Source organism: Tetrao urogallus, assembly GCF_951394365.1.
Source record: "Tetrao urogallus genome assembly, chromosome: 16".
NCBI classification, from domain to species: Eukaryota; Metazoa; Chordata; class Aves; order Galliformes; family Phasianidae; genus Tetrao; species Tetrao urogallus.
The window spans coordinates 2,872,754-2,900,153 of NC_136829.1; the positions used below are offsets into that span (position 1 = coordinate 2,872,754).

Below are 27,400 nucleotides of genomic sequence, written 5' to 3' on the forward strand. Positions count from 1 at the left end.
TAGGAAAGTAGTCTGTAGCTAAGCTGATGGCAAGCAGAAAAATTGTGTCCTTATTTCATTATTATCTTTTTTTGTTGGTTTTGTGTTTATTTATTTTTTATACTATTTTCTTTTTTTTTTTTTCTTTTTTTTGTTGTTCTTTGTGATTAACGAGGTTCTGGTCTTCCACGGAAAGTAGACTTTAGAGTTCAAAAGCAATCAGAGAAAACTGCTCGTAGAGCCTGGAGACGAAGCCAGCGACGAGGTGCAGAGGTTGCTCTCTTGGCAGTACGACTTGCTCGGAGCCTCGCCACGTTGTCTGTAAGATAGACCCTGCCACGTGTCCTTCATCTGAGCCTCCTGGGACAGATGGTGAGCCTTAGGTGAGGTAGAGTGCCTTGTCCCGCGGCAGCATGCTGTAAGGGAAACGAGAGCAGGAGGTGAGACGGGCAGCAGGGCGGCGCTTGGCAGGCAGAAATGGGCACTTGCTCAGCCGTCTGCACACCTGGCTCAGGGTCACACAACACCCCGAGTTGGAAGGCACTAACGGGGATCGTCGAGCCCAACCTCCGGCTGCACACAGCCCACCCGAACCCCGTGGCTGGGAGCAATGCCCAAACGCTCCTCGAGCTCCGGCAGCTCGGGGCTGTGGCCCCAGGAGACAAGTGGGTCCCTCTCCCACATTAAAGCACGATGTGGTATTGCTCTGAAGCCCATTTCATTTCAACGGGCCTTATTGTTTGCACACATCTGATCGTCTCCACAAAGACGCCTTGGCCTTAAAAGTAGAGAAGAACACTGCAAGGCTTTGGGAAATTCTGGTGTGGGTGAGATTGTGAGTGGAATAATGGGAAAACAGCAGCCAACAAGCAGTGCTTCTGTTGATAGAGTGCAGCACAGACGAGTCTGCATTTTGCTAATCTCCACGTTTTATAATCTGCATTTTAAATGCAGAGTGTTCCCTACTGCACTCAGCAAAGATTTAATACCAGTGAACAGCAGAGAGGTATTCTGATACTAAAACTTCATTAATTTTACAAAATAGGCTACAGAACACTTCCCAGTTCATTACAGCATATTGCCATAAATAATTGAACCCAAACTAAGTGCATTTGTGATGTTTTGCCTCTGTCTTTTTATGAAGTTTGCTCACTTAGTGTCTGATTTGGAAATTTCCCCTGCTTAAGAGTGAATTGCTTCATGGTTAGCAGGGATTGGTGAGGCTGCCAGAATCTGGATGGAGCAGCTGGCTGTACGTGGACAAGGTTTACCTGAGATCATCTCCTCCTTAACCCCAAAGAGTGGGAAAAGAGGAGAAAAGGTGTTGAATGCTGATACCCCAAAAAGAACCCAATCTGGGTGGGGAGGCGAGGCCTCACTTTGCAATCAGCCTGGATGTGACTGCAGGAGCAACCATCACTTCTGGGCTTCAACACTTCTGTGCCACATTGCTGGGCGTCCACAGCCCACCAGGTTGGCATCAATCAGGGACAGCAATGCCAAGGGAGAGACAAGCCAGCACACCTCTGTCACAGCACCAGGCAATGACACACAGGTACTGGTTCTAAGCAGCTCACATAATTTGCAGGCCTAGACTATGGATGAGGTGAAATTCATTGGAATTTTTGGAACACACAGAATAATGCAGGCTGGAAGGGCCTTGGAACTGCCTGGTTCCCATGCAAAGCAGGGTCAGCAATGAGCAGGTGGCTCAGCATCTTCACTGGGCCTTAACAACATGTCCCGAAACCTGGAAGATAAAGTCACCTACTGCTAATGAAAGGAAGGAGGTAGGAAGACGACTGCCATTCAGTGCTGCCATCACAAACCTAAAGAGTAGGAGACAAATGCAAACAAACACTGAAGACAGCTTTGGTATGGAAAGAGAAAAAAAAGTGGTGAGGTGCCTGTAGGAATTTCGAAAGTATTTGCAAACTGAGCTGCAACCAGGATAGAGGGGAGCTTGGTGCATTGGAGAAACTCACTGCAAACGCAGGTATTCAGTGGGTGCCTGGGAATGAGCAAGTGTGAGAGCAAGGCTGTCAGGTGGGGGAGACAGGGGACTGCGTAAGTCTGTGATACGATGGCTGAAAGCAACGAAATTGGATGCTGCAATTGCTTGTGGGAAGTGATAGTCATGCACTAAGATGGGGAAAGGAGGCTCGTGTCTTTGCTAGCAGGCTGGGTTAGCTTGGGCTCGAGCCCAGAAAGAGCTAGAAAAATTGGACGGAAGTCAGTGAGCACAAACTCATTTTAAATGGGGAGAGGATGGGCTAAGAAACATCTAAAGCTCCCTCTAATAGGGTTGATTTATGAATTAAGGAGTGTCTGCTCGAAAGATCGTGGAATCTGAGGGGTGTAAGGGAAGAAGAAAAGTTTCATAGCATTATAATCAGTACCAGTTGGCTGGGGGGAAAAAAAAAAAAAGGCTTCAGCAATCCTTCCTAAAGAGATCTATTAGATGGGGAAGGACAGAGAGAAAGCCCACCTCGTTAGCTTTTAGACTTCTGGATGACAAGCACAAAAGGAAATGCAAGACTGGGAGGTTTTACCCCAGCTAAAGCAGTGCCAGTGCATCACAAAAGCTAAAGAAATGCCAAGGGCAGGCATGAAATCAGCATCCTCATCTGAGAGCCAGGCACACTGCTGGTGTGCTGGGGCAGTCAATGAGATCGCTGCTTTCAGGAACCTGGGGCTCCGTAGCTGAGCCACACCAGGACAGAAAATAATCCCTTCCCCACCCGGACTATTGCTGATTTTGCTTAAATTACAATTAAGCTGAATGCCATTTGGAGGTTGAAATGGGCAGTAACATGATCCAGAGGCTTCCCAATGATACCCAAAGCCGTGCTGATGAATCATACCCAGTGAGATGTCTGTTCCCTTTGCTGCTCTGCACAAGCCTTGCTGGCAGCTGTGGCTCACCCTGTGCCCAGCTCAGAGCAAGGCAGCAAGGGGCAGCCCGAAAGCTCTGAGCACAGCTAGCAAATCAGTGCAGAAGTGGATAAACAGCACAGGCAAGAAGATGAAGAGATCTGGATAATCACTTTCCTGGACAATACATTGAAGATACACATGGGCTGCATTTCAGCAGTAAGAAGGGGGTTGTTCCTACTGATGTGCGTGGACACTACAAGTGGACACTACAGAATTGTAGAATTAAGGTTGGAAAGACCACTGAGGTCATCCAGTCCAACCACCCTGCCATCCCCACCACAGGCACTACAGCACGTCCCTCAGTGCCACATCTAACCTTGCCTCAAAAACCTGCAGGGAGGGCCCTCTGGCAGCAAATATTAGGGGCTGGTGGGAGCAGGTGGTGATGGCAGTGCTCGTGCACCAGGCTGCACAGTGAAATGAAGGGAAGCTGGTCAGTCTTGGTGCAGGAGATGGTCTCTTAAAAGAGATGGTGACGTTTTTTTGGTGCACTAGGAGCTCTCTGATCCATATGCATCTGAGTTCATTTCTATAACCCACTCTCATAATTATCTGGTAGTCTCTGCATAATCTGTCTGGTTTTAAAATTATTTTTTTTCCAGGAAGCTGTGATAAACCCATGAAATTCGATCTTTCTGCTGTGACAAAGTCATGAAATGCATGAGCTCTGATCATGAATTGCATGGGCCCTGTGCTAACAATACAGCCCTACCGCCGGATGGCAAAGGGCTTGTTTTAGCAACACAAAACCCAATCCTGCCTACAATGTTAGCATTTCCCCCGTGTCTGGGAGTCACCTCTGCTCAGCATCTCCACAAATAAGCCTCCAAGCATTTTGCCCGCAGCATCTAAAATGATTTTTATCATCAAGTGCCAAAGAACTTCCTCTCCTGGGGCTGTCTGCTGGGCCTTCGCTAAGCAGCGTGCCAGATTCTGCACTAGAGCCCACAACAATCCTCATAGCTGACACCCTCCGCAGGCAGATACAGCCCTATTCTCATGGCTCGGTGAGTTATTTATTTCCCTGAAAGGAATAAACGTCTGTACAGTCTGTGCCCAGCCCAGCAATTGTAAGTGCACTGCTGGCACAGGCGGGAGCTGCACTCTGAAAAGCCTGGGAGCTTGCTATTATCTCCAGTGAAAGCACTATGTTCCAGCACTTCAAGCAAATCAAACAATACTCAGAAGCTACCAACCTCCTTCCCTACCTGCTCTAGCAGCAGCCACCGTGCCTGTTTGACAGAGCACAAGAGCAGGCTTGAAGCTGTTAATGCTGAGCCAAGAGAGCTGGATTAGGCTGTGTTTGGAAATGGCTTTTACACCCTCACTCTTGGCCGGCTTTGAGATGATCCTGATGTTTTTATTTATTGGGGAATTCAGGCAGCATTAAAGGGACCTTTGTGCAGGCCCTTTCAGGGGGTAAGTGGGAAGATCTGGACAGAAGTCCACCTGCAAGGTACAGAGGACTGAAGTATCACAGCTCCAAGGAGGATGAGGCTTTGTGCCCTCTATGCTTAAACCCCGGGATGGATAGAGACAGCTAGAGGAGACTGTGGCCTTGGTGGTAAGAGTGATCACTTCAGAAGCAGGACATTGCTTATGGACATGGCCAAATGCTCTCCAACACCAGATATCCATTTGGCCTCCAACCCCAGCATCCCCTGGGATTCTGCTTGTGGTACACTACAGAGCCACAAAAAGTGAAGCTCTTCAATATGTTCAGTTTAAGCTTCTCTAGCAAGCAGCAAACCCACAAATGCTGCAATAATCGTAATCATAGGGCATAATCACAGAATCATAGAATCACTATGATTGGAAAAGACCTCTCAGATCTTCTAGTCCAACCATCCACCTACCAACAATATTGCCCAGCCTGTCCCTAAGTACCACATCTACACATTGCACCAAACACTCACAGGACGTGGATACTCTTGTACTCTGGGTGATGGCCATGCTGAACTCAACGCACGTAATGGGCTGGGCTTCCCTGTCTTGCTCTGGAAGGAAATGTCTCAAACCCTTCCATTGCTCACGGGATGGAAAAACTCCAAAAAGAGAAAGCCATTCATGTCCAATGAAAATATTATCTGTGATTTTTAAGCTACCTGCCTCCATAGCATCATATCAATGAGCCCACAGGGAAGAGGAAACCTTGAGCACCATTTACCATAATTAGTCTTTCAACTTGCTGTCCATTTTGGGGTAGGTTCCCAACTGTTGTAAGCTGTCAGACTTCCAACCATTTACAAAGACACGCTGCACTCTGTGCTTTGTGGTTAAAAAGTGCTGACCCCTTTTGCTCACAGGAGGCAGAAAGACCTCTGCAGAAATCGCTCCCAGAACTCAGTGATGGGTAAAGCAAGTTTACTGGCACTTCAAGCAACTCAAGTGACTCAAGCCTAGGACTCAAGCTATGGGAGGAAGCACTGTGACAAAGAAATGCAAATTGTTTGTGCAACGTGACATCTTCCTCTCTTTATCACCCATCCCTTTTGGAACAACAAACAACCATACGTTCATAGATGAGATAAGAGAAAATATGTGAGCAAAGCCCTGCTCTCTACTGGCCTGCAGTGGTTAATGCCACACTCTCTGCTGGGGTAGTCATTGTCCCACTCAGTGCTTCCTGCAGGGTTTGATGCACCAGGCGAACGGGGTCCAACGCTGTTTGGAAACTCAGAGGAGATGTGTGAGAAGTCCTGTGGGGTGGAGAGAAAAGGAAGGGTTAAATGCATGGACAGAGGCAGGAGACACCAAGCATCTAAGAATATTGCACAAACATGATTGCATGCCCCAAAAGCACTGCAGTGCAGGGTGTAGAGCCCTTACATGAGGAGAACAGCCCAGGACCCAAAGCTCCATGGTGGAGCTGAGCAGAACATGAGCTGCTGCAAGCATGTATCCATGCAGCTACATCTCCCATCCCTCTGCCCCTCTGTTATTTGGATCCTCAAGGGAGTGGTATGTGGCTGCAGGAGAAGCACAGCCAGGAAAGCCTTCACATCAGTATTTGGGCAATCAAAAATTTGGGCAGTATTTCCACTTGAAGTGCAGCTCCCTTTGCAGTAAGGCATCAGCCCGTCACAGAGCATGGTAACAAGGTGAGGAACAGCCACACAAGCAATGCTGTCTCTGTCAGCTGTCACTGCTGGCAATTTAACGAGGGCTCTGTGGGGCTGTTTGATCTGAAAGCCAATCATGATCCCAATTTTGCGGGGCCTCCTTAATTAGGCAATGCGTATGAAAAAGCAGAGTTGTGGCAGTTACCTGACCAAGATTATGATTTTATCAGAAACATCCAAATTAGGGAAGCAAGTCTTTTTTTTTCCTTACATTTAAATTTTTACTAACAAACACGTGGAACGAAGCTTCACAAAATGCTGCCCTCAGCAACTACAAATATCCCAATTAACGTGATTATGAGGATCCCCTGAAATACCAAGGCTACATTTGCTTATGCAGAGCCAAAGCACTACCGAAGTGTGGGAGAAGTTACGTGGGATACCCTGAGCAAGCTGGAAATAAAATTCTGTGCTTGGATTTACTTTCCCAGATGTATCATCTTCTTCTAGTGGTCAGGAACGACTGTGCTTCCACGTCCCTGCTCTCCTTTTCCCTTCTTCCACTGTAATAGCTATTCCAAAATGAACAATTTGTGTTTTCTCAAAGCTAGTCCCAAACTGAATGGGTCATATTATGTGAAAGAAAGCTTTGTTCATTGCTAAAGTACTGTGTGAATTTTGTGATATACAGCTAGTAAACATGTGAAACCCAAATTACTCAACCATCTGGGTGAATAATACAGTTAAAAGTATCATCAAGTAAATGGTAGCAGCTGTGAATTCAGAGCATATGTCCTTCACTATGAATAGTTGGTCCAGTTCATATTCCAGATGGAGAAGCTCTGGAAACCACTCATCTCCCTCTCCATATACTGGCATGTTCTCTATGAGACAGAGGGCTGGTTCTTGCTGCAGCCTGTTTTTCCTCCAGATTCATGTTCTTATCAGGTTTAGAGGAGCAGCAGAGACTCCTCAGCCTGGCTGCTCAGTGCTGCCAGCCACAGGCATGGCTATGGGTGGTTTCCTTCAGCAGATTTTACACCTGCCTAGCATGGGTCTGTGTGATTCCTGTTGCTGTTATGCTGTTAGCACAAGGATACATGTAAGTATCCTCTTGGCTCCCTGCCACAACAGCAATGTCCTCCAATTGCTAGGCAGTTTTTGGGAAAAATATTCATGTTATGTCTTTTTTTTTTTTTTTTTGTGGCATTCCCTCCATCCTTTTTCTCTTCATCCTCGTGAAACCCAACTCTGCTGTTCTCCGGTGACCTTCCAGCTCTTCTTTTGGCAATGTTACCAGGGGGATTCTCATTGCCCATCTCACTGAACCCATTGCTTCAAATGACCATCGGTGAATCCAGGCAAGGCTGAGGGACCACAAGCACAAGGAACTTCTACCAGGGGCAAACCCAACTCCTGCAGCTTTTCCCATGGACAAAGCCTTCACTGCTCCAGTTGCAAACCCTGCCCTGTCTGTGGGGGTACTGATGCTCCGCCCCAAACAACACCGCCCCAAAATGCGTGATGGAGGATGTGCAAAGTGAGCAAAAGCCAGGAGAGGCTTCCCTGACTGCCACCACTGGGGCTGATCTCCACGCTATGGTGACTCACACCAAAATCCTTCCAGAAGGGACGATATCTCCACCCCCAAACCACACAACGACCAACTGACCCAACACAATGAAGAGGAAACATCCACCTTTTATCAAGCACATCGCTGGTCACGCACTCACCTGCTGCCCAGGAGGCGAGGAGTTCATGGGAGGCTGTACCTGTAGTGCCATGGGGGGGGACAGGAGGGGCTGCTGGGGGACCTGCTGCATGCTGATGGGCTGGCTGAGGAGGGAGCTCTGCGGGTGATGCAAGGAGAGCTGCTGGTGCAGGGGAGGGCTGATCTGGAAGGCTGGTGGTGGGGAGGCACTGATGCTGGGCAGCATGGGCTTGGAGGGCAGGGTCCTGGGGAGGCTGGGGTGGCCGCGGTAGCTCTGCAGGTCCGATGGGGACAGGAAGGAGCCCAGGCCGGGGTAGGGCGACGAAGCCTGCGGTGGCATAGGGTACATGGTCTGCTTGGGTGGGATCATCTTGGAAGGTGGGTTGGTTTGGGCACTTTTCGTCTCCCCCTGGTCAGCAGAGCTCTGTGGGAAAACAGACTGGAAGTGGGTGAGGGAGGAAGGACGCACCATCATCCATCCCCAGGCACTTGTCCTGCCCGACCACGCAGAAGCATGATTTGCACCAAGATCCTCCTGGGGCTTGGACCGATCATGCTGCTGAACTCTACGCCTGTCCTACCCAGCACATGCACCTCCAGCCCAGTGGCTGGGCACAGAACCCGGAGCTAAGAAATTGAAGTCCAATAACTCAACTGTGTGTTGAAAATGTTTTTCACAATAAGACTGGTGAGGCACTGGCCCAGCGAGGTGATGGATGCCCCATCCCTGGAGGGGGTTCAAAGTTAGGTTGGACCAGGCTCTGAGCACCTGATTTATCTGTAGGCATCCCTGCTCCCTTTCAGAGTGGCTTCAAACTCAAATGATTCTATGACTGTGATCTGGCAGAGCCTGGAGCACAGGAGAGGCACTAATCAGCATGGAGACAAACTGCCTGTCCACTGCTCACTGCTCAGGCCCACGTAGGTGGGTGACAAGATCACTTTTGCTTCAATTAAGGAACAAATGGGACTGTAAAAATACTCCTTTCTTAATCTTGAGCATTTCTGCAGCCCTGTGGGGTCTATAGTGCACAACACAATGGTGGCCTCATTTCTGAAGGAATAAGAGAAGAATAACAGGACATTATCTGGCTCGGACAATGAGGTTTTTATCCGGCGATGGGCTCTGTAATGATCCTCCAGATCTTTTCTCACCCATCAGCAGGGAACACACAGTGCTGTTTTACTCAAAATAAACTTGTTCTGCAAAAAATTGGTCATTGGAGAAAAATGGATCCATGGAGTGTGGTGACTCCATGCCCTCCATACCCCACATCACTGCTATACATGTTCAAGGTAAAACCCTCATAGGTTTCTGAAATAAGAGCTTTTAAATCCCCAAATAGTTATTTCCACCTCCGTTTCAGACATCTGTCCCTGCTGCTGCTCTGTTCGCAAGTTAAGACAGTGACAGTGCTCATGTCTGTGCCAAAGCTTTGAGCCTGCCCAGCCCACACCACAGTCACATGGATTCCACAGATGATGGTGGATCTGGGACATCACGTTATCTCCTGTAGCAGCTAAATATGATTAGTAGGTACCGAGGGTGTGGTATAGAACCAAGCACATACAGTACATCTAGCACAGCACATCCAGGGAGCATGAAGCGGACAAGGCATTTTGCTGCTCCAGCCCCATTCTGCCCCCCAGAGTGTCCTGAGCATGTCCCAGCACTGGGCCAGGAGCTGCGGGCTTGCTGGAAAGCCCACAAAAGCTTTGTGAGTCTTTGCATTTGTGACTGGCCAAACACAGCAGAGATGGATCAAGGCATGGACCAAGACATGAGATGTTCAAAGAAAGACTAAGGCACCCTAAGAGACATGGCAGCAGTCCAGTACCACTGCAAGGTGCTTGTGGGCAGGAGATGGAGCATCACTCCAGTAGAGGTGGCCTCACCAGTGCAGGTCTAGCCTCCTCCCTCACCTTTCTCAGTGTCGAGATATGGGCAGCAAGGAGAAGCAGGTTTGTGGGGTGGCAGCTACACGAACTACCATCTGTTGGCACTCTTGGAGCTCATGGTCCAGGACAGGTGGGGATCCATCCCCCTCCTTTTTGTGTGCCTTCCCTCAGTCCTGGCACTACCAGCATGATTACACAGTATTCCTTACAAACTCAGAAACCCAGAAAGTCCCATGGGTTGCAGTGAATTCATCACTGCCACTTGCAGAGACAGCATGCACCAACGTACCTTGGAGACCAGGCTGGCCCGGTATGCAGCCAGGGCTTTCAGATACTCCTTCTTGGCAGCTTCTGTTTTCCTCTTGTATGCCTGCAAGGACCAAATAATGAAGAATTACGATCGAAGCAGAATGGGGTGCTGCTGGGTTGGCTGCACCCTCTCTGCTCTGCGGAAGCCTGTGTGGCCCAAGCAGGGATGGCATTCTAAAACACAGCATGAAAATCTCAGTTCTGCCAGAGAGGAACTGACTTCAAATCAAGCAAATAAAGCCCTGAAAGGCTTTTATAGGGTGAAATCTCTGTGTTTGCTTTCTGAACAGGAGCTAGAGGAGAGTGAGATCCAGGCTCTTGGTGGAACAACACAAGGCCAAGTCCCTGAATTACCTTAAGAAATGATGAGTCATTCAGAAATCCTACACTAGTGCCTCTCTTTCCTGGCTTTCCCGTTATTAAACCTAAAGTTCCTACTCTTCAGCTCTTCTCTGCAGCCCCAGCAGCAGGGAGGTCCTTTCCACGACATATCAAAGCTGAGATTCTGGCCTAATCTCATGACTTTGTGATCTGGGGCTTGCAGAGAAACAGCAAGTAAAACGAGAAAAAGCTTTGTAAGAGTGCATTAGTGTTTATTCTCCTTTCTCCACCTCACAGCTTCACAGGGTTGGTCTCCTTTCTGCCCCAAGTCTGGTTCCTGTTGCACAGAGAAATAACGGCGTTCTCCAGGCAGGATGGCTCCCTATGGGGTGAAGCACATCCAACTGAACAAGCAAGAAGAATATTTCAAAATAGAATAAAAAATACAGGCGAAAGGAAGAAACTCCCTAGAAAAATATCTGTCAGCTCTCTTCTCTGCTGGAAAGTCAAAGCCCTCCTCAAGCGGCACAAATGAAGGTAATTTCAATTATGATGGCATTGCATATATTTCATTCTGCTTTAAAAACAGCACCAGCCTTGAACAATCAGCACACTGAAGCCTGGCGGGGAAATGCAGCTAATTTCTGAGGAGGTCTGTTTGCTTGCTGTTGTGCCAGGCCCTGAGCATGGGCACATGGGTATGCTGCCCATACCCATGGGATGGTGCTGGGAGGTGATGGATTTGGGGCGATGACTTCTACCAAAAGAGCAGGAAAACTAAAATTACTGCAGCAGAAGAGTCTTTGTGAAATTTGTTCGAGCAAATTAAGCAGAATTTCCTTTTCCATTTGGGAGTTTGACTCAGCATTGCTTTCATGTTGCACTTTTATAGTTCTTGTGCCACCTGCCATGGCAGCACCCTTCCAATAGCAAAGAACCTCCGAACAGAGGAACCAGCTCCAGCAGCCAAGCCACCCAGATCCTTGAATTTCTGTCCAAAATCACTGCAGATTAGGTATATTAAAAAATGATTGCAAACCTTATTTTCTCCACTAAATCGAGGAATTCTGCAATAAAACGTTTTGCCTCGACGTGCTGCAGAGCTGCAATTTTCTGAAACGGAGCGTTTTCCTAAGTTTGTCTTTGGCTTTGTGGCATTCAGGAAGTATTATATTTGCTCCGTTCAGAACAAAATTACATTTTGAAATGTCAGCCTGAAGAAGAGTTTGCCCGTGAAAAGCAGCTATTTCTTCAAGCTGCACCCTCATAAAAGCTATTACTTCTCCCTACAATCCTTGCCTCCCTTATACCCTTCACCCGTCATGGTGAAACCAGAGATCCCAATACAGCATTTACTGTAAAACAGAGACGTGGAGATTCCAGCAGCTCTGCTTGTAACAGATGCTCTTAAGGGCAGTATTTGATGCTGCACAACAGTAACATATGAATTCCTTCATCTCAGGCTGCTACAACGTTGGCCACAGTGGATATCCACACGGATAGGTCAGTTATTTGGAAGACTTGTCTGAAGAAAAGCTGCACTTCATGGCCATGGGCAGGGAGAGGGAGAGGGTTGGGAGAGGGCTGGTCTGTTACACTTCCTTAACCTAAATGCAAATAAATGGATAACTAACCAATTCAGTGCCTACATTCATCTCGGGCACTTAATCTTTCTGTGCTTTTTTCCCTACACTCCATCTGTCCCTATCTTTCCCAGCACATGGCACAGCTGCCCAAGGAGTGGGTGGAATCATCATCCCTGGAGGTGCTCAAGAGCCACGGAGATGTGGCAATGAGGGACGAGGTTTTGTGGCATGGTGGTGAGGGGCTGATGGATGCACTAGATGATCTTAGTGGTCCTTCCAACCTTGATGATTCTACAAGTCTACTGGCACTGCACTGTGCTGGTATCTTTGCCCATGGCCGAGTCCCAGGTCTATTCCTGTCCCCATGAATGGGGTTCAGGGCAGGGCAAGGGAACATCAAGCCTATGGTGTGTCTGTGGATGCTCTCCCACACCCAGCTGTGTCCATCTCACAGGTGTTCCCAACGGTCCCCCAGCTTGGTGACCATTCCCATGTGCTTCCTGCTGGGTCATCTGTCCGAGCACACAGCCTTTCCTGCATTCACAGTCTGTTCTATTGAGAATGCTTAACAGCAAAAATGCAGCCCGCCGTGCCACACAGACCTGAGCACAACTTCTCACCAATCCTCTCTGCAAAAGCAGCTTCACTGCAGTATTTATAACCTTTACAATTTTAATTTAAACACTGACAAACCCATGTTACTTTCTAATTAAATCCCATTCTCTCCCAGGGATTTTAATTTCCAAGTAATTTATCAGATTTAAGGATCCTCAAAACATTTTGCATGTTTTCCTCTCTAACCTGCCATGCCTGCTGACTTATTTTTCCTACTTGCTAGCGGGAGGATTCATTAGTCATTAAGCGAGTGGGTGGGTTGGGGGGGGAGCAGAAATGGTTAGTGATTATGAAAACACGAAATCAGAGCTGTGAGAAGCATATGTTGGGATCGTAATCCTGACACCTCTGTGTCTCAGCAAAGCAGCTAGTAATTGTACCGTAATGAAATGTTCTTGTTTGATTACCAGTTAATTAGAGAAGACAATTATTCCGAACCCCGCTGACGCCCACGAGCAGCTCAGTGTCGTGCAGGCACAGAGTGGCAGCGGGAGCTGTTATCAGTAACCTCTGTTCCCAGGCATTTAACAGCAATGCTGCTTTCCAAGCCTGCAGAGGAGCGAGGGGGACACTCTGCCCAGACCCACCCTCCTCCTCCATGCAGGGGATGCCTTGGTTTTACATTATCAGTGTCTGCTGATCCTGGTGCACAGCCCCCTGCTGCAATGCCAGGTGGAGTTTGGGGCATTTTGCTTCTAAAAAGAGATAGGGGTGGAGGCTGAAGCTCGATGTTCCTCAAGGTCCTTTCCGAGCTGAGCTGCTCTGTGATTCTCTGATAGACCGTGAGGAGAGAAAAGCTGACAAGCAGAGTGACCTAACCAAATGAAGGACTCCACTGGCTTAGAAGACCAGGAGGAAGCACAGCCTCCAAATGTGACAAAGCAAAGAAGGAGGCAGTGACCGATACTCCACAGATAGGAAAAGAGGCAATGAGCTTAAACTGTAGCAAGGGAAACATTGGCTAAGCAAGAGCAGAGCATTCCTAGCAGTAAGGATAATTAAGCACTGGAAGAGATTGCCTGGGGAGATGTGTAATCTCCAGCACTGAAGGTTTAAGAACAGATTAGGCACTCATCCATCAAGAATGGCTTAAGTAGAGCTGATCCTGACTTCAGGCAGCAGTATGGTCTGGCTGACCTCTTAAGACTCTCCTTGCCCTCCTTTCTATGATTCCATGACTCTTTCCCCCCAGACGTATACATTTGGATTTTATTCTGCTTGTAATTCTAGAGATTTTTTTTCTTGTAACTATTATATTCTTTCCTTGAAGTTATCTCTTGGGATCATCACAATTTATGGCTTATTTATATGATGACTTGAGAGTACTTCCTTGCTACACCCCACCACCTATCTGCTTTGCATGCAGCCTTCACACCTCCACTGGGAGTGCATGTAACAAACACACCCACATCATACTCCCATTCCTATCCAGCTCTTCCCCACGTCATTGCATCCCCCTCCTGCTCTCTTCTTGGGACAGACTTAACCCACCCCTCTCCCATAGCAATGCACCAACCCAAATCACTTTCTTTTTTGTGTAAACATTAACACACCGTCTTCTGTCCAGTAGCTGTGCTCTGGATTCCTAAAGCCTGATGCCAACAAGCTTGGCCATGGGAAGCACCTGTCCATGATGACAATTGTGAGGCTGCTAACTAGGTGCTCTGTGTCCCCAGGCTCTGCCAGCTACAGTGTCTGACAGCCCTGAGGACACCTCCATGGAAGGCTCTTGCTATGGAACTGTTCTCATGGCTTCAGAAGAGCTCCTCCCTTATGCTAGTGGAGCAGCACAGTGAAGCAGTCCTTAGGAGAATGAATGGAAAGGCACATCCCCAAGCAGCAATTACCATAAAGTGTCCCAAACAATTCCTGCTATTTTTCCTCTGCCATCGCGTCACCTGGGTGTAAGTCAGCTGTTTCTCCAGAAGAGCCTCCAAAATGAAGCGGAGGATGAGGGTGACAATCCAACCCTAAACCTCCAAGGAGGAGGAAAAACACACAATACGCACCTTCCCCAGCTCTCATTTTGCTCCTCACACTTTTGGAGCTGCTTTCAGAAGCAGTCCTGCCTTTTCACATCTTCCTGATCACTACCCTGATCTCCACAGATCTCTCCTGACATCATTTGGGATTGGTGCTTTCATTCTTCTCCAGTACACGACTTTTCTTGGCACTTGAAAGATGCTTTAACTGGGCTCCTTCCTTGCCCCTTGCTGCCAGGTGTTGGGAAGCAGCCAGCAGCACTGCTGGCTCCTGCTCTGACGGCTCTGGAGCAATGCTGGAAGCGGGTAGTTTGCTGGCCATGCTGCATTCAAACCCCATTCTGCGATGGCTCTGCCAAAATACGGCCTTCCAGCTGGCCCTGGACTTGTCTGTTCTCTAGACATACGTAGTGTCCTGTCACCAGGTGATGGATCAGGTTCAATGAGCAGATGGAGCTGATTAGATGGGTGATCTATTATTTTGTGCTGAGCAAGTAATTCTTCTGTTGGGTAATTTATCCCTGGAGTCTGCATGCTGTGTTATTCTCAAGGCTGTGCATATGGATGGGAAAATCATGTATGCATCTTGCCATGGAGCAGCTCTGCATGGCTGGGCCAGCATGAGCATCGTGAGCTCACATGTGTTGGAACACTTGTGCCCTTGGTGGGTCCCCAGACCATTCTCATGCCTCAGGCCCTTTTCAACCTCTTAGGACAGTGCTGTCATATAGAAATAACACTGAGCAGGGGATTCTGGAGACTCGAGCAGGGCCAGGAGCTGCGGGAGGCTCACAATGCCAGGTACCCCACTGGATGATAATGGCTGCATTAGCATTTCTCTCTCCACCGAAGTCTAAGCTATCTCTACAGGAACAGCTGCTAAACTATTTGTAAAGTTCAAAGAGTACGTATTAATATTTTTTCTTCCCCAAGTCACATTCTTCAGATTCCCATGTAAGCTCCTTAGGAAGGGCCAAGCCAGCTGTTGAAGAATGCAGATTACAACGTCCCGCTAATGCAGCACTGCAGATATTTCAGGGCATTGTTATTTGTGGCTGTGAGGCACACTCAGCCATGCTGGAAGGGGTTAAAGTGGGGAAGAAAACCGCCACTTGCTGAACAGGTGTCCTTGAGCAGTACCCAAGGACACGGAGATTGCTAATCCTGTATTCCACAGCATGATCAAATCACCAGGCAACAGATATAAATAAAAAAAGGCAGGAAATAAGGAAATTTAGATACAAGTGTGTCAGAGGGAAAATGAAGATTCATTGTGAAGAGGCTGAGAAGAGGAGAAGAAGGAACAAAATGACAAAGGCACAAATGATAAACCAGTGAGAACGACAGAGAGGGGAAAAAAAGCCCCTCTGTGAAATGCATGGCTGTGACAGCAGCAGCCAAATCAAAGATGCTCCTAGATTATATGGTTTCTTGCATAATGTGCATTCTGATTCCCGCTCAATGTTTGTCTTTCAGCTCGTGCACAAGGAAGAAAAAAAAAAAACATATCTGAAATGGTACGTGAGCAACCTTTATTTTGCTTGTTTCATCAGGAGGAGAAAGCAAATTTGCTTTGTGGGAGCAGCAGCACCTGCTCAATGGCAAATAAATAGCTACAGCTTTGATATTACAATGCATATAATCATTAGCAGCCCAAATGGCAAGGGATTAACCCTCTCAGTGCTGCCTCTCCTCCCTGGCACATAGTTGGCATCCCAGTTCCTACTGTAGAAATGGTGGGAATTGGGTTTATAGCGTCCTTCCCTGTGCTGTCACTGACCAGGCAGGAACAAAACATGCTCTGGGCTGGTGAAACACTGAGCCTGCTGGCAAGCAGAAGGAGGTGGGTAAACCTCATCTGAAGCAGAAGCTACAGCAATGAAAGCATCAGGCTATGAGCTGCATGGTGGGGATGAGCTCTGCACATCACCTGCCAGAGAAGCAACACCCCTGCCCAAATATCCTCCTGTGCTTTGGGGTACAAGGGATCCAAGTCCAGGACTACCGTACAGCTTCAGATCTCACCCACTAGCCCCAAATCTCACAGCAGGACCAGGGGAAGCTTCCTTTAACTAAAGCCTTGGTCTGACTTGAGCGAGGACATCCAGACTTAGCGCTCTGCACCTCTTCTGCAGTGAGGTTACGAAGGTGAACTAAAAGGTTTCAGATGGATCTGAGCCATCATTGCTGAGCTGTCCTGCTTGGTCACTGTCCCCTCCCCAGAGCACTTGGCTGTCTGCCTTCATCACACATGCCCATCACGCTTGCAGTCCTTGGGAGAAAGGACATGCTGGACATCCTTGTTTTTATGTTTTAAAGACATTTGGCTAATGTGTTTTCTACTTTCTTCCTTTTTGCTTTCCTTCTTTCCATTGTGTTGCCTTACAAATCCAAACAAACCTGACAGAATTGCTGGCAGGAGAAAGCAAACAGGGGCTAAAGGGGCTCTCATCCAGCCAGGCGCTCAACACGCGAACGTGCCCCATCACACAGAGCAGCACAGAGCAGCACGGCATCCCTCCAGCCTGGAGGTAGCTGTGCTGGGAGGGGAGCACACAGCTGGAGACAAAGGCAGGAAGTTAATATTTAAGCATCCAGACAAGGAACAAATGACTTAATCAAATCAATTACAGAGGGAGAAATGGAGCCACTTAGAAAGCGCGTGTAAAGAGACAGCGAGGCTGCTGCTATCTCATGGAGGAGAAGAAGGGAGAGTTAGCGGGGAAGATAAACGGACTGGTTAAATCCCTGCTGTTAATTAAGAGCCCAGCATTTGCACTGTGCTGAGTCAGGGTTGCCACAGTACTTCCACTACATAAACTACATTTGCAGATGAACTCAGAGCCCAGCCTACAGAGATATTTCTATCCAGATGGAGTAAGGGAGAGCAGGATGTCAGGAGGGAGGAAGGCAGCAACAAGAGGAAACAGAGAACCTGGGGCAAGTTTTATCCATGCTCCTGGACCCCTTGCACCATGGTCGAAAGCCATTCCCTGCACTGCAGAACGTGGGAGACAGCCTCATGCCTCAGAGACAGCCTCACAGCCTGGAGACAGCCTTACAGCCCTGGGGACAGCCCCATGCCCTCAATCACTGCACCCATGGGCTGCAAAGGAAGCCCGGATGGCCAGAGGACTTCGGATGGATTTCAGGAAGAAGGTGCATGAGAGGGAAAGGCAGAGTTGTCAAAGCAACACATTGCCCACTACGGGGACTCCCAATGGACCAGCAAAATGGCTGTCAGCCAGGCAGACTGCCTTGTTTGTAAGGTGTGGGATGGAAAGCAAGACAATTTCCTAGAAGCATGACTTCCATTTCAGTGATTTTTCCTTGCTGCTGTTCCCACCCTAAATGCAACTGCTTTGAGTCCAGGCCATGGGCACCCAACCAGAGTTGGAGCTGGACTGAGAGGAGGGAGGGGGGGACCGTCAGCCCCAGAGTGGTTGGGCTCACAGATGCATCACACACAGTGTCAGACCTCGCTCTGCCCAACAAAAAGCCACGTGTGCAGTGGAAAGTGTTTCCTGGGGTTTTCTCAGCAGGGACCAAGCAATTACAGACTGCTGTAACTGACTCAGCATCAACAAAGCAGTTGAACCCAGACTCGCATGTCTCCTGTGAGAATGAATGGTGTCAACAGCCGTGAGGCAGGAAGGTTTCCTCTGCAGGGCCACTACAGATGTATCCCACTCAAGCCTTTAAGCCCTAAACATTCAATTTCTGGCCAATGAGGTAGAGAGCTAACCATTTTTTTCCAGTTTCCAGTCACTCTTTGTAAGCAAATACATAAACATTTTCCATAAAAGAGCTCATGCCAGGGAAATACCACTGAGGTTGTTACAAAGCATGTCCTTATCAAGAACAATTAATTATCAGAAAGATTTGCACTTCCCCATGTAACAGCATAGTTTTTTCTACAGAAAGAGCAGAGGTAAAACAGACAGTGTATCCTACAGGGCCCCTGATTGTGATCCTGAATATCCTGGGGAGATGCTGACCCTTTGCAGTGGAAAAACACATTAATAGCTGAACAAAAACCACTAAATAGATAACTTACTTGTTTTTGTTCTTCTCCCAAGCCATCCCACATAGATGCAACAATTTTTGATACGTCTCCAAAGGTAGCATTGGGATTTTGCCCTTTGATAGCAGCTTGTGTGTCTCTGAAAAACAGGGCATATGCTGACACGGGCTTCTGAGGCTCATTGGGATCCTTCTTTTTCTTCTTCTTTTGGCTTTTGGGCTTTTTGCCCAGGTCTGTTGATGGTCTTTTCTCTCCAGTGACCTGCAAAAACCAAGAGGGTCCCTTAGTGGGCAGCTATGGGCTGTCTGAAATAGGTCTTTTTCCAGCTGATCAGGAGTGGGATGGGATGGGGCAGGGGCAGGAGGACGGCCAGCACGGTGAGGATGCCCTAGGGGTCTTTTCTGCCCCTCCTTCCAAAGCTGGGCTTTCTCAACAGTGACCCTCAGTCACCTCCCTCCCTGGCATCACAAGATCACTCTCTACATCCTCTTCCAGGACCTCTCCAAACACACTGCTTCCCAACTCTTGAATTTCTGCAGGCTCATCCTGCTGACATCCATCTCCACAGCACCCCTTTGCAAGTTGCTGTTGGCAATCCTCATTCTTGCATGACTAGACCTCCCCATGCCCACGGCAGAGGACACAAACATCCACCCAGCAGCGCATACATTGGCTGCCCAAACTTTTTTTCACACTGCTGGTGCTCAAGTACTGCCATCCATACAAACATACAACCACCAACTCTTTAAACTCTGTGTAGTAAGTGCTTCATAGGCACTGTTCCCTTATTGCAATCTGTCTGGGTGCTGCCAGACAAAGCTTAGGTGCTTGAACCAAAGGGATCCTAGGGCTGGGAGCCAACCAGTGAGGTACAAGCAGGGGTGCTTCCAGTGGAGGCAGCACAGAACCAAGATCCCATCACTCAGCTTGTGCCTGGGCAGGCTGTTAGACCATATGGGGCTGTAGAAGCCGTGGAATGCAACCTCTGGTCAGTGCTTGATTGCTCATCAGAGGTCCCAAGGCACCTCCTGGCTTAAATACTAAGATACTACAAAAACTGCACATCCTGTGAGTGCTGGGAGCAAAAGATCTTTGCTCCTGATGGGTTTGCTAATTTGATTGTGAGCACAGAGGGCTTGGATTTCAGAAGCTTCATATACGTTGGTACATTCAGCAAGGGGAGAAAGGGCAACCCTGCTTGTGTTCTATGTACAGGAGAGCTCAACCAGCCATTAAGATCAGTATCAGTGCAGTGACATTTGTCAAAGAGACAGTGACCATTAGTGAATGAGCAGAGAGACTGAAAAAATGGCATTTAATTTAAAACTGTCCAATTGGGCTTGAGTAGGAGGCACTGAGGTGAAAGGCCACCTTATTAGGAGGACAGAAATTCATAACAGGGCTTCAGTCCATTAGCAAGCAAGATGGCATCGTAACTAACCAAAGTCCTGCCTGATTCACCACAGGGGAGGCTGACCTCACAACTGGTGGCCATGGGAAGTAGCTGGGGACTTGACAGAATCATAAAATCATAGAATGGCTTAGGTTGGAGGGGGCCTTATCCATCATCTTGTTCCAACCCTCCTGCCATGGGCAGGGTTGTCAACCACTAGATCTGAAGGCAGAACACAGCTGACAGCTTTGGGGCTGGAAGGTTTCCTTTCACTGCAATGCAACGGCCATGACAATGGCTATGGAGCCAGCCCTGCACACAGAGCCAATGGCATTGATGGAAAAGCCAAACAGGACATCCTCAGAGGTGCTGGCAGCCCTCATAGATGTCAAACCCTCAAAGGGCTGAACCTTATGGACACCATGATATTTAGAACTATGGAGATCTTTAATCCAGCTGGGATCTGACAGCTGGTTATAATCACATCTCCATCCCGGAGCGACACAGCAGCTAACCACCCCAGTACAGCTTGGAGACCTCCTACAGTCACAGGGTCCCTACCTCTGAGGACCTTCGGCACCTGAACCACCCTCTGCCATCGGACCCATTTATTTAATGCGCAGCTTTCTTGTCCACAAGATTGATTTCTGTTCACTGGACATTGCTTTGATGACCTGTTGTACAAGGACCATTAATGGCCATACAAAAAATGACTGATGAGTCCCTCAAAATGTTTCCAACAGCTGTGTATATAGAGAAAACAAACAGAAACCTGCAGGGCACACAGCAGCTCTTCTGCTTTCTTTACACTTCTGCTCTCCTTTCTCCATCAAATACATCACTCCTGTTTCACCCATCAAGCTGGGCAGTTCACAGGGCAGAAAAATGAGGGGTATACATGTAAGATCACAAAAAAATCAAACCGCCACATGTAACTTGGACATCTCTGCATTCCTCCTACTCCAACATGCATCAGTGGGCCAATGAGATCCACCCACCAAACCATGTCAGGAGAAGAACTGAACGATGCCTGAAGAGGCAGTGAGAGAACGTGGTGTGTAACTAAGATGAAAACTCATTTTCCACTGACAGATTACAGCTGTGTGATACAGGCTCAGGGAGACAGCAGCTCATGGTGGCCAGTGGCACATCCCATCCTACAGAATCCCCAGACATGCAGTCAGAGGGTGTGTGAAGTTCTATCTATAATCAATCGTGTACCACATCTTTTCATAATTTTAGTCCACCAGACCTCAGTTTGGCATACACAAGTGCTCTCTGCTTTGAAATGCTCTGATCTGAAGTGAAAGCTGCCAATGGATAAAAAACCCTACATTAATTATGAGAATAATTTTGCCTGCATTTCCTTGGAAAAGCATTTGCTCTTTTTGCTAATTCCTGGCATTTTCCTGCTTCTTTTCCAGTCCCTTCACTGTTTCTGGTTCTGGTTATACATTCACATCCCATCACAACTAGATATTTTTAGAGGATAAGGCTGCAGCAGTGGTTCTTCCGGCATCATCCCTGGATCAGCACTTCCAGGAGAAGGCTTTCCATGAGAGGCCTTTGATTAAAACCCACAGGGAATGCAGGGGCTGGCCTAAATGGAGACCTTAGGATGAAGAGATAGTGACCCTGTGATCACTGCAAGTTGTCCACAACAAACAACAGAGAGCAAACTCACAGAGGACAGCAGAAGAGTTTTGCTGGTGCATTTTGACAAGGGTGGACAATGACCAAGGTGTCCCAGAAGCCCTACAAAAGGCTTTGTTTTTTTGATTCATTTCAGGCTTACATGCCTGGAAAGCTGTGGGGAAAAGCCCGGTTCTCCTTGCTAAACTTATTATACCAACCCAAAATGTGAACTGACCTACCAGGTTTATCAGGTTTGAAAGCAGTTTTCCCAGCTTGGGGTAAGTACACATATATATTTGTGTGTGTGTATAAATATCTATATATGTGAAGCTATTTATACAGAAGCAATGGATATAATGCTCTTATTTAGCATGACTGGAAAACATCATCTGATGTCCTCCTACCATCTGACGGAAGAGCTGTGACTGCACGTACCTTATAGTGTGACTCTGTCTCCTCTTCCTGAGTAGAGCTGGAGGGAGATGGTGTAGCAGACTTGCTCCCTGGGGGTGATGGGGAGCCATGGGTGACACCACCGCGCATCCCCATCTGTGAAATGAGCTGTGATTGGCTGAGGGCACCCATGGGGCCAGCCAGCATGGCGGGGCGGTTCAGCAGCGGCACTTGTCGGTTGGACTCGTAGGACGCGGCGTCCGAATGGACCATCTCCTGGATCTGTGCAAGGAAGAACATCACTTTGTTATTACAAATGTATTCAGTTATGTGCTGTCAGATCACTTTATGATGCAGTCTTATTGATTGACTCTAAAGGGATGACAAAGTCTTCCTCATGTCCCTTCCAAGCAAGCCAAGTGCAAGAAATGAGTCAAGTGCTCCAGGGGCTCTGTGCATGTGTCACAACCAACATCTCACAGCTGCTGGGTCACCAGCACTACTGGGGTTAAATCTGGAGGCAAAAGCAGGAAACACAGAAACCATCAGGGGAATCTCAGGCCCCCATTTCCACCATGTTGGGCTGCCTTATTGTTCTTACTTGGGAAAAGAGGCTGCCCTAACCTTGCCAACACCTCCTTTCAGGTAGTTGTAGAGAGTGATGAGGTTCTTCCCTGTGCTGCCTCTTCTTCAGACTGAACCATCCCAGTTCCCTCAGCTGCTCCCCATCACACTTGTGCTCCAAACCCCTCACAGCTTTGCAGCCCCTCTGGACGTGCTCCATGGCCTCAATGCCTTTCTTGCACTTGGGGGCCCGATGCTGAATACAGCACTCACCAGTGCCTAGTAAGGAGTACAATGCTTCTTGAGATGCCTCTCAATTTTAAATAGCACTGCTGGTTTTGATCTCACCTGAAACGAGCACAGCACAATAACATCCAGAGAAGGGCAAGGGATATTCCTGGGTCATCGTTACTATTTCGCAATGAGAAGAGACCAGAAGTGATGTAGATGTATGAAGAGAGATCAGAGATGAGAAAGGATGCTTTGTGGCAGAGCTGTCCCTGAAATTCCCATGAATCCCTAAATTCCATTTCTCTATTCCCATGAGAATGAGGGGACAGCCAATGGGACTGAAATGGCCAGTGCCAAGCAGCTGCAGAGACACAGAGACACTGCACTGGCCACCAGCTGCTGGGCCACCAATCTTGGAAGATTTGGAAGAAAAATGTGGGGCTGCCCCAGTGCTGAGCCCACAACCAATTTTTCCCTCTCCATCGTTGCAGCACTGAGCTGCCTCCCTGCATCACCAGGTCCAGCCCCAGCTGAGCAGTGAGCGGTGGGGGGGAAAGCAGACCCCCTTGGAAACACTGTTTTTTCCCTTTCATATTAATCTGATTAATGTTAACACGAGCTTAAAGACCCAGGCTTTATTTATTAACAACCTTCATTTCCGATAAGCCCGCTGAGGTGCGATCTCTCATTACCAGGGAGACTTGCCAGCTCCATTAGCAGTGCATGCAAAAAGAAACCTGGGGAAGACCTACAGGGGCTCGGCAGGCTTCAGAGGAAATAAATCCCAATGCAAAACCAGCTTTAGAGCTGCAGGTCAGGAATCGGGAGCTTTGAACAACACGAGACGGCGTGCTCTGCTCTTACTTTCCCATTCTCCATCAGTGGAGAAGCATGCATTAGGGGAGTAGACTTTCCCAGCTTTGCCCCGTTGTTATATGAATTACAAAGTGCAGGGATTTATCACGCCTTGCATTTACACAGCAGCAGGAGTTTGGCTGAGGCTGGCTTGGCAGCCACGCTGCATTGCTGCTTCCAAGGAAATGTGTGTTTGCAAAGGCAGTGGGGCTGGATTTGCTCCGGCACGCAGCCAAGAAAACTCACTTCCTGAGCTATGCAAAGTGTTACACACTCTTCAAGTTGCCTTGTTGCAAAAGTCTGGCCTCTCCTTGCAAAACACAATGCATCAGAAATCCCGACCAAGAAGACAGTAAGCAAGGTGGGGATGGACAACGGGCTTGGGTAGTGTGGGATGCGTCAAGAAGGGGATTTCTGCACTTGCATTAGGATTTGCAGTCATGATGGGACAGGCAGTGATGGGGAGCCTGCAAGGAGGCAGAAGGGCTGGCAGCCCTTGGCCCTCAAGCAGTGGTAGTGGAGGAAAAGGTATGCTCAGCTCGGATGCTGTCTGCTTAACAAGGCCTTTGGTGTTCAAGGAGATGTTCTGCTAAGGAAAATAATGGATTGTTCTTGTTTTAAATTTAAATGAGGGAAGAGTACAGAAGATAAGTGTTTCAGAAGTAGGGATGGCCATGAAACGTGGCTTACAATTTTTTTAAATTTAAAATAGCCCATTCCCATTTGTAGCCATGGCAGTCTCTTGGGTAAACACCATATTAAGACAATCTTTGTGAAACTTTTATTATGTGGCCAAAGGACCACAACAGCTCCATTAATCCATTAAATACGTAATCATATGCTTTTTCTCTACAGTGCGTGTTATTTATGCATCAGAGCAGAACAAGTCCAGGAGTGCAATTATGGATCTGGGACACATGCTGCAAATTTTTATGAAAATTCACAGGTAAAAGGGAACCCGAACCACCTAGAAGCTGACACCATCCCAACCACAGCAGTGTTTTTCCTGGGAACCCTGAAGCCTCCTCACGAGCAGCTGTCTATTGCTGTACATCATTAACAACTGACATTTTTACCTACAGTCTGCTGAACATTGGTGGTTCTGCCTCCCCAGACTGCAGGCTCTCTGGGCAGTGGGTTCTGCTGAAGGGCAGCAGCTGGACCCAACAATTGCTACTCACTACATTTCTCCCCATTACCCATTTTTTAATAAAAAGTAAGAGTCTGTAAAGCAAGATGCCAGCTGCCGCCTCCCTGCAGCCCCTGCCCATGCCTCGCCGACTCCATTCACAGCAGTGCTGATGATCTCGGGACTGGAGAGGGTTATTTGTCCTCTCCAAATTGAATGTGTTTAGGGTGAAAACGAAGGTGAGTCCTTGGAACGAAGGTGATCATGATGTCCTTAAGGTTGGAAAAGACCTCTAAGATCATCTAGTCCAACCTCAACCCATCCCACCATGCCCACATCCCTCAGTGCCACATCTATCCTTTCTTGAACACCTCCAGGGACAGTGACTGCACCACCTTCTTGGACAGCTGTGTCACTGCACTGCCACTCTTTCTGAGAAGAAATGCTTCCTCATATCCAAACTGAACCTCCCTGGGCATAACTTAAGGCCATCACCTTTCATCGTGGGAGCAGAGGCAATGATGGCAAAGCAGAGCAACCCATGAGGGCTGCTATAAGCCCAGTGTAATTACATACAAACGTAATTAACAGTGTCAGCAGGACAAGCTCCCAGGACAGGTTGGATCTCACTGCCTCATGCAACCCCAGTGCCATAGGCTTGCTGGGAGATGCTGTCAGGCCCTGGGAATGTCTGCAGCCTCCACAGAAGCTGCTCTGCATCTCATGGGGAACAGAAGCGAGATGCGATGCAGCCATAGCTGAAGTAATTAAGTGCATCTCACTTAGCAGATTCCCAAAGGCTGCACTAACTCAAAGACAACTTTTTCCCCACAATATTTATTATTTTTTTAAATGAATATGCAGATCAGCCTATAAAGACTCCAGCTAATCCTCCTGAAGTACAGAAACAGACTGACAAACGTATAAGCTGTGCTCCTTGCTGTGGGAAAAGGGCAGGGCAGCACAGGAGCCAGAATCTGTGGGTCGGGGCTGTGGCTTGGGAATCCCTGGGTGTGCTCCTGGGAATGAGCCCTCAGAATCACATCAGCCAGGGAGAGAAATTAGTGGCTGAGCAGTTTCAGAGCCAAGTTTTCCCAGCAGGCTTTTTCCCATATTGAAGTTTAAATGTAAACGCATCACCATAGCTGAAATGCTTAAAGATGATTTACTTAAAAAAGAGAGAGAGCAGGAGAGAGGGAAGCTGATAAGAAAATATATCCCCAATTACCACCCCTCCTCCTCCTGATTTGTAACTGCTCCTAATAAACTTTCATGGTCTATGTAAAATGCTTTAGTGCGGTGACAAATTTCTGCTGGAATTTGAGATGTCTTGTTCAGAGTAATAGCTATCTCACACAGGTGCCCAGCTGCTATTGTAAAATCAGTAAGCATTTAATTGAAACAAATGACTATAATAATAGTACATTATCCCTGCAGGCTCATAGCCATAACAGTTTTAATTATTGAGTTAAGAGTCAAACTAATTTATCCTTTAAAGTAACAGCCACATCTTTGGTTCCACCGATCATCCCGCTATGAATACGAAAGCAGAGGGAGGAGAGGATTTACAAAGGGAGCAGTTTGCTTCTGCAGGGGTTGGGGGCAGCTCTCACCTGGCTCTGTGCATGTAGGGGGTCCTGCCCATGGCCCAGCCTGCCCTGGGTGCTGGGGTTGAGCATCCCCTTGGATCAGGTGCCCGCTGCTGCCAGCTTGCGGGGTTGGGGCACGTACGAGTTTTTGGGAACCGTATCAAAACTGCGGTTTTTCTTCATCGCTCACAATGAAGCACGGGTGTTCCCATCCCTCCCATCCCTTTCCTGGAGCCACCCGGGTCCTCATCTCCAAATGCTTTTTTATTCTTTCAGGTAGGACAGTGTTGGTTTCCCAGTGCCTATTAACTCTTTGTGACTAGTTTACCAGAACCTGCAAAAACCTCTGCACCTCCATCATTACTTGCCTACTTGCTGCATCACCTACACGCTCCACTGGTAATTATGTAATGCTTTCAATGGTAAAAACACAACAAACTGCAGCATGACAAACTGATCCACCAAACTTGTATCTCATTGATTTTGCACTGTTTGACTTTCTCAACACACTTCGTGCTTCCAAGTCAAATGTCTTGCAGATGCCTAAGTATATTATGTTAACATCGTTACCTTTAGCACCCAAACCTGTAATCTCATCAAAAAAGATATCAAGTTGGTTTGACAAGATTTGTTTTCCATCAGACCATGTTGATTGGCATTAATTATATTACCTTCCCCTAATTCTTTATTAATTGAGGCCTGGATCTGCCACTCCGTTATGTTGTTGAGAATTGATGGCAGATTGACAGGGTTGTAATTACCTGGGCTGTTCTGTTTCCCTTTTTAAATATTTGCACATTAGCTCTTTTCTCATCCTCCAGAGCCTCCCCAGTATTCCAGGAATTAATAAATACCGGCATTAGTGGTACTGAGTGCTCCTCGCTCTGTTATTTCAAGCCAGACACGCTAGCTCAGCCTGCTGATTTAAGGAGGATTTGTGCAGATATATTTGAGAAAAGAGAGTTTTACGATCTGCTCTAAATGCTACCTAATTTGAAACCCCGACCTTTCTAATTAATATTGGCAGCTTCGAATATAATGCTCTGCGACACAGAGCTCTGCTGCACAGCCACGCAGCCAACCCCACACCACGCTCCTGCAGCTCCTCCTGCTTCAGAGGTCTTTATATCCATCCTTCCCTGAAGGCTTTTTTTCATTTGCATCTGGTACTGCAAAACTTGCTCTA

The 27,400-nt window shown here is 47.8% G+C and overlaps 1 protein-coding gene across 2 annotated transcripts in view; it reads right to left on the reverse strand.

Moving 5' to 3' along the window:
• Positions 1–358: 358 nt before the first annotated feature.
• The window catches only part of TOX2 (TOX high mobility group box family member 2), a gene marked incomplete at both ends in the record, with an annotated part of 145,363 nt that continues 118,321 nt past the window's right edge, over positions 359–27,400 (reverse strand). For both annotated transcript variants that reach the window (XM_079543562.1, XM_079543563.1), the window contains 6 exons: positions 359–395; positions 5,485–5,615; positions 7,712–8,113; positions 9,878–9,958; positions 18,459–18,686; positions 21,889–22,128. In XM_079543562.1, coding sequence (XP_079399688.1) covers positions 359–395; positions 5,485–5,615; positions 7,712–8,113; positions 9,878–9,958; positions 18,459–18,686; positions 21,889–22,128 — 1,119 coding nt within the window. The remainder of the gene's footprint in view (positions 396–5,484; positions 5,616–7,711; positions 8,114–9,877; positions 9,959–18,458; positions 18,687–21,888; positions 22,129–27,400) is intronic.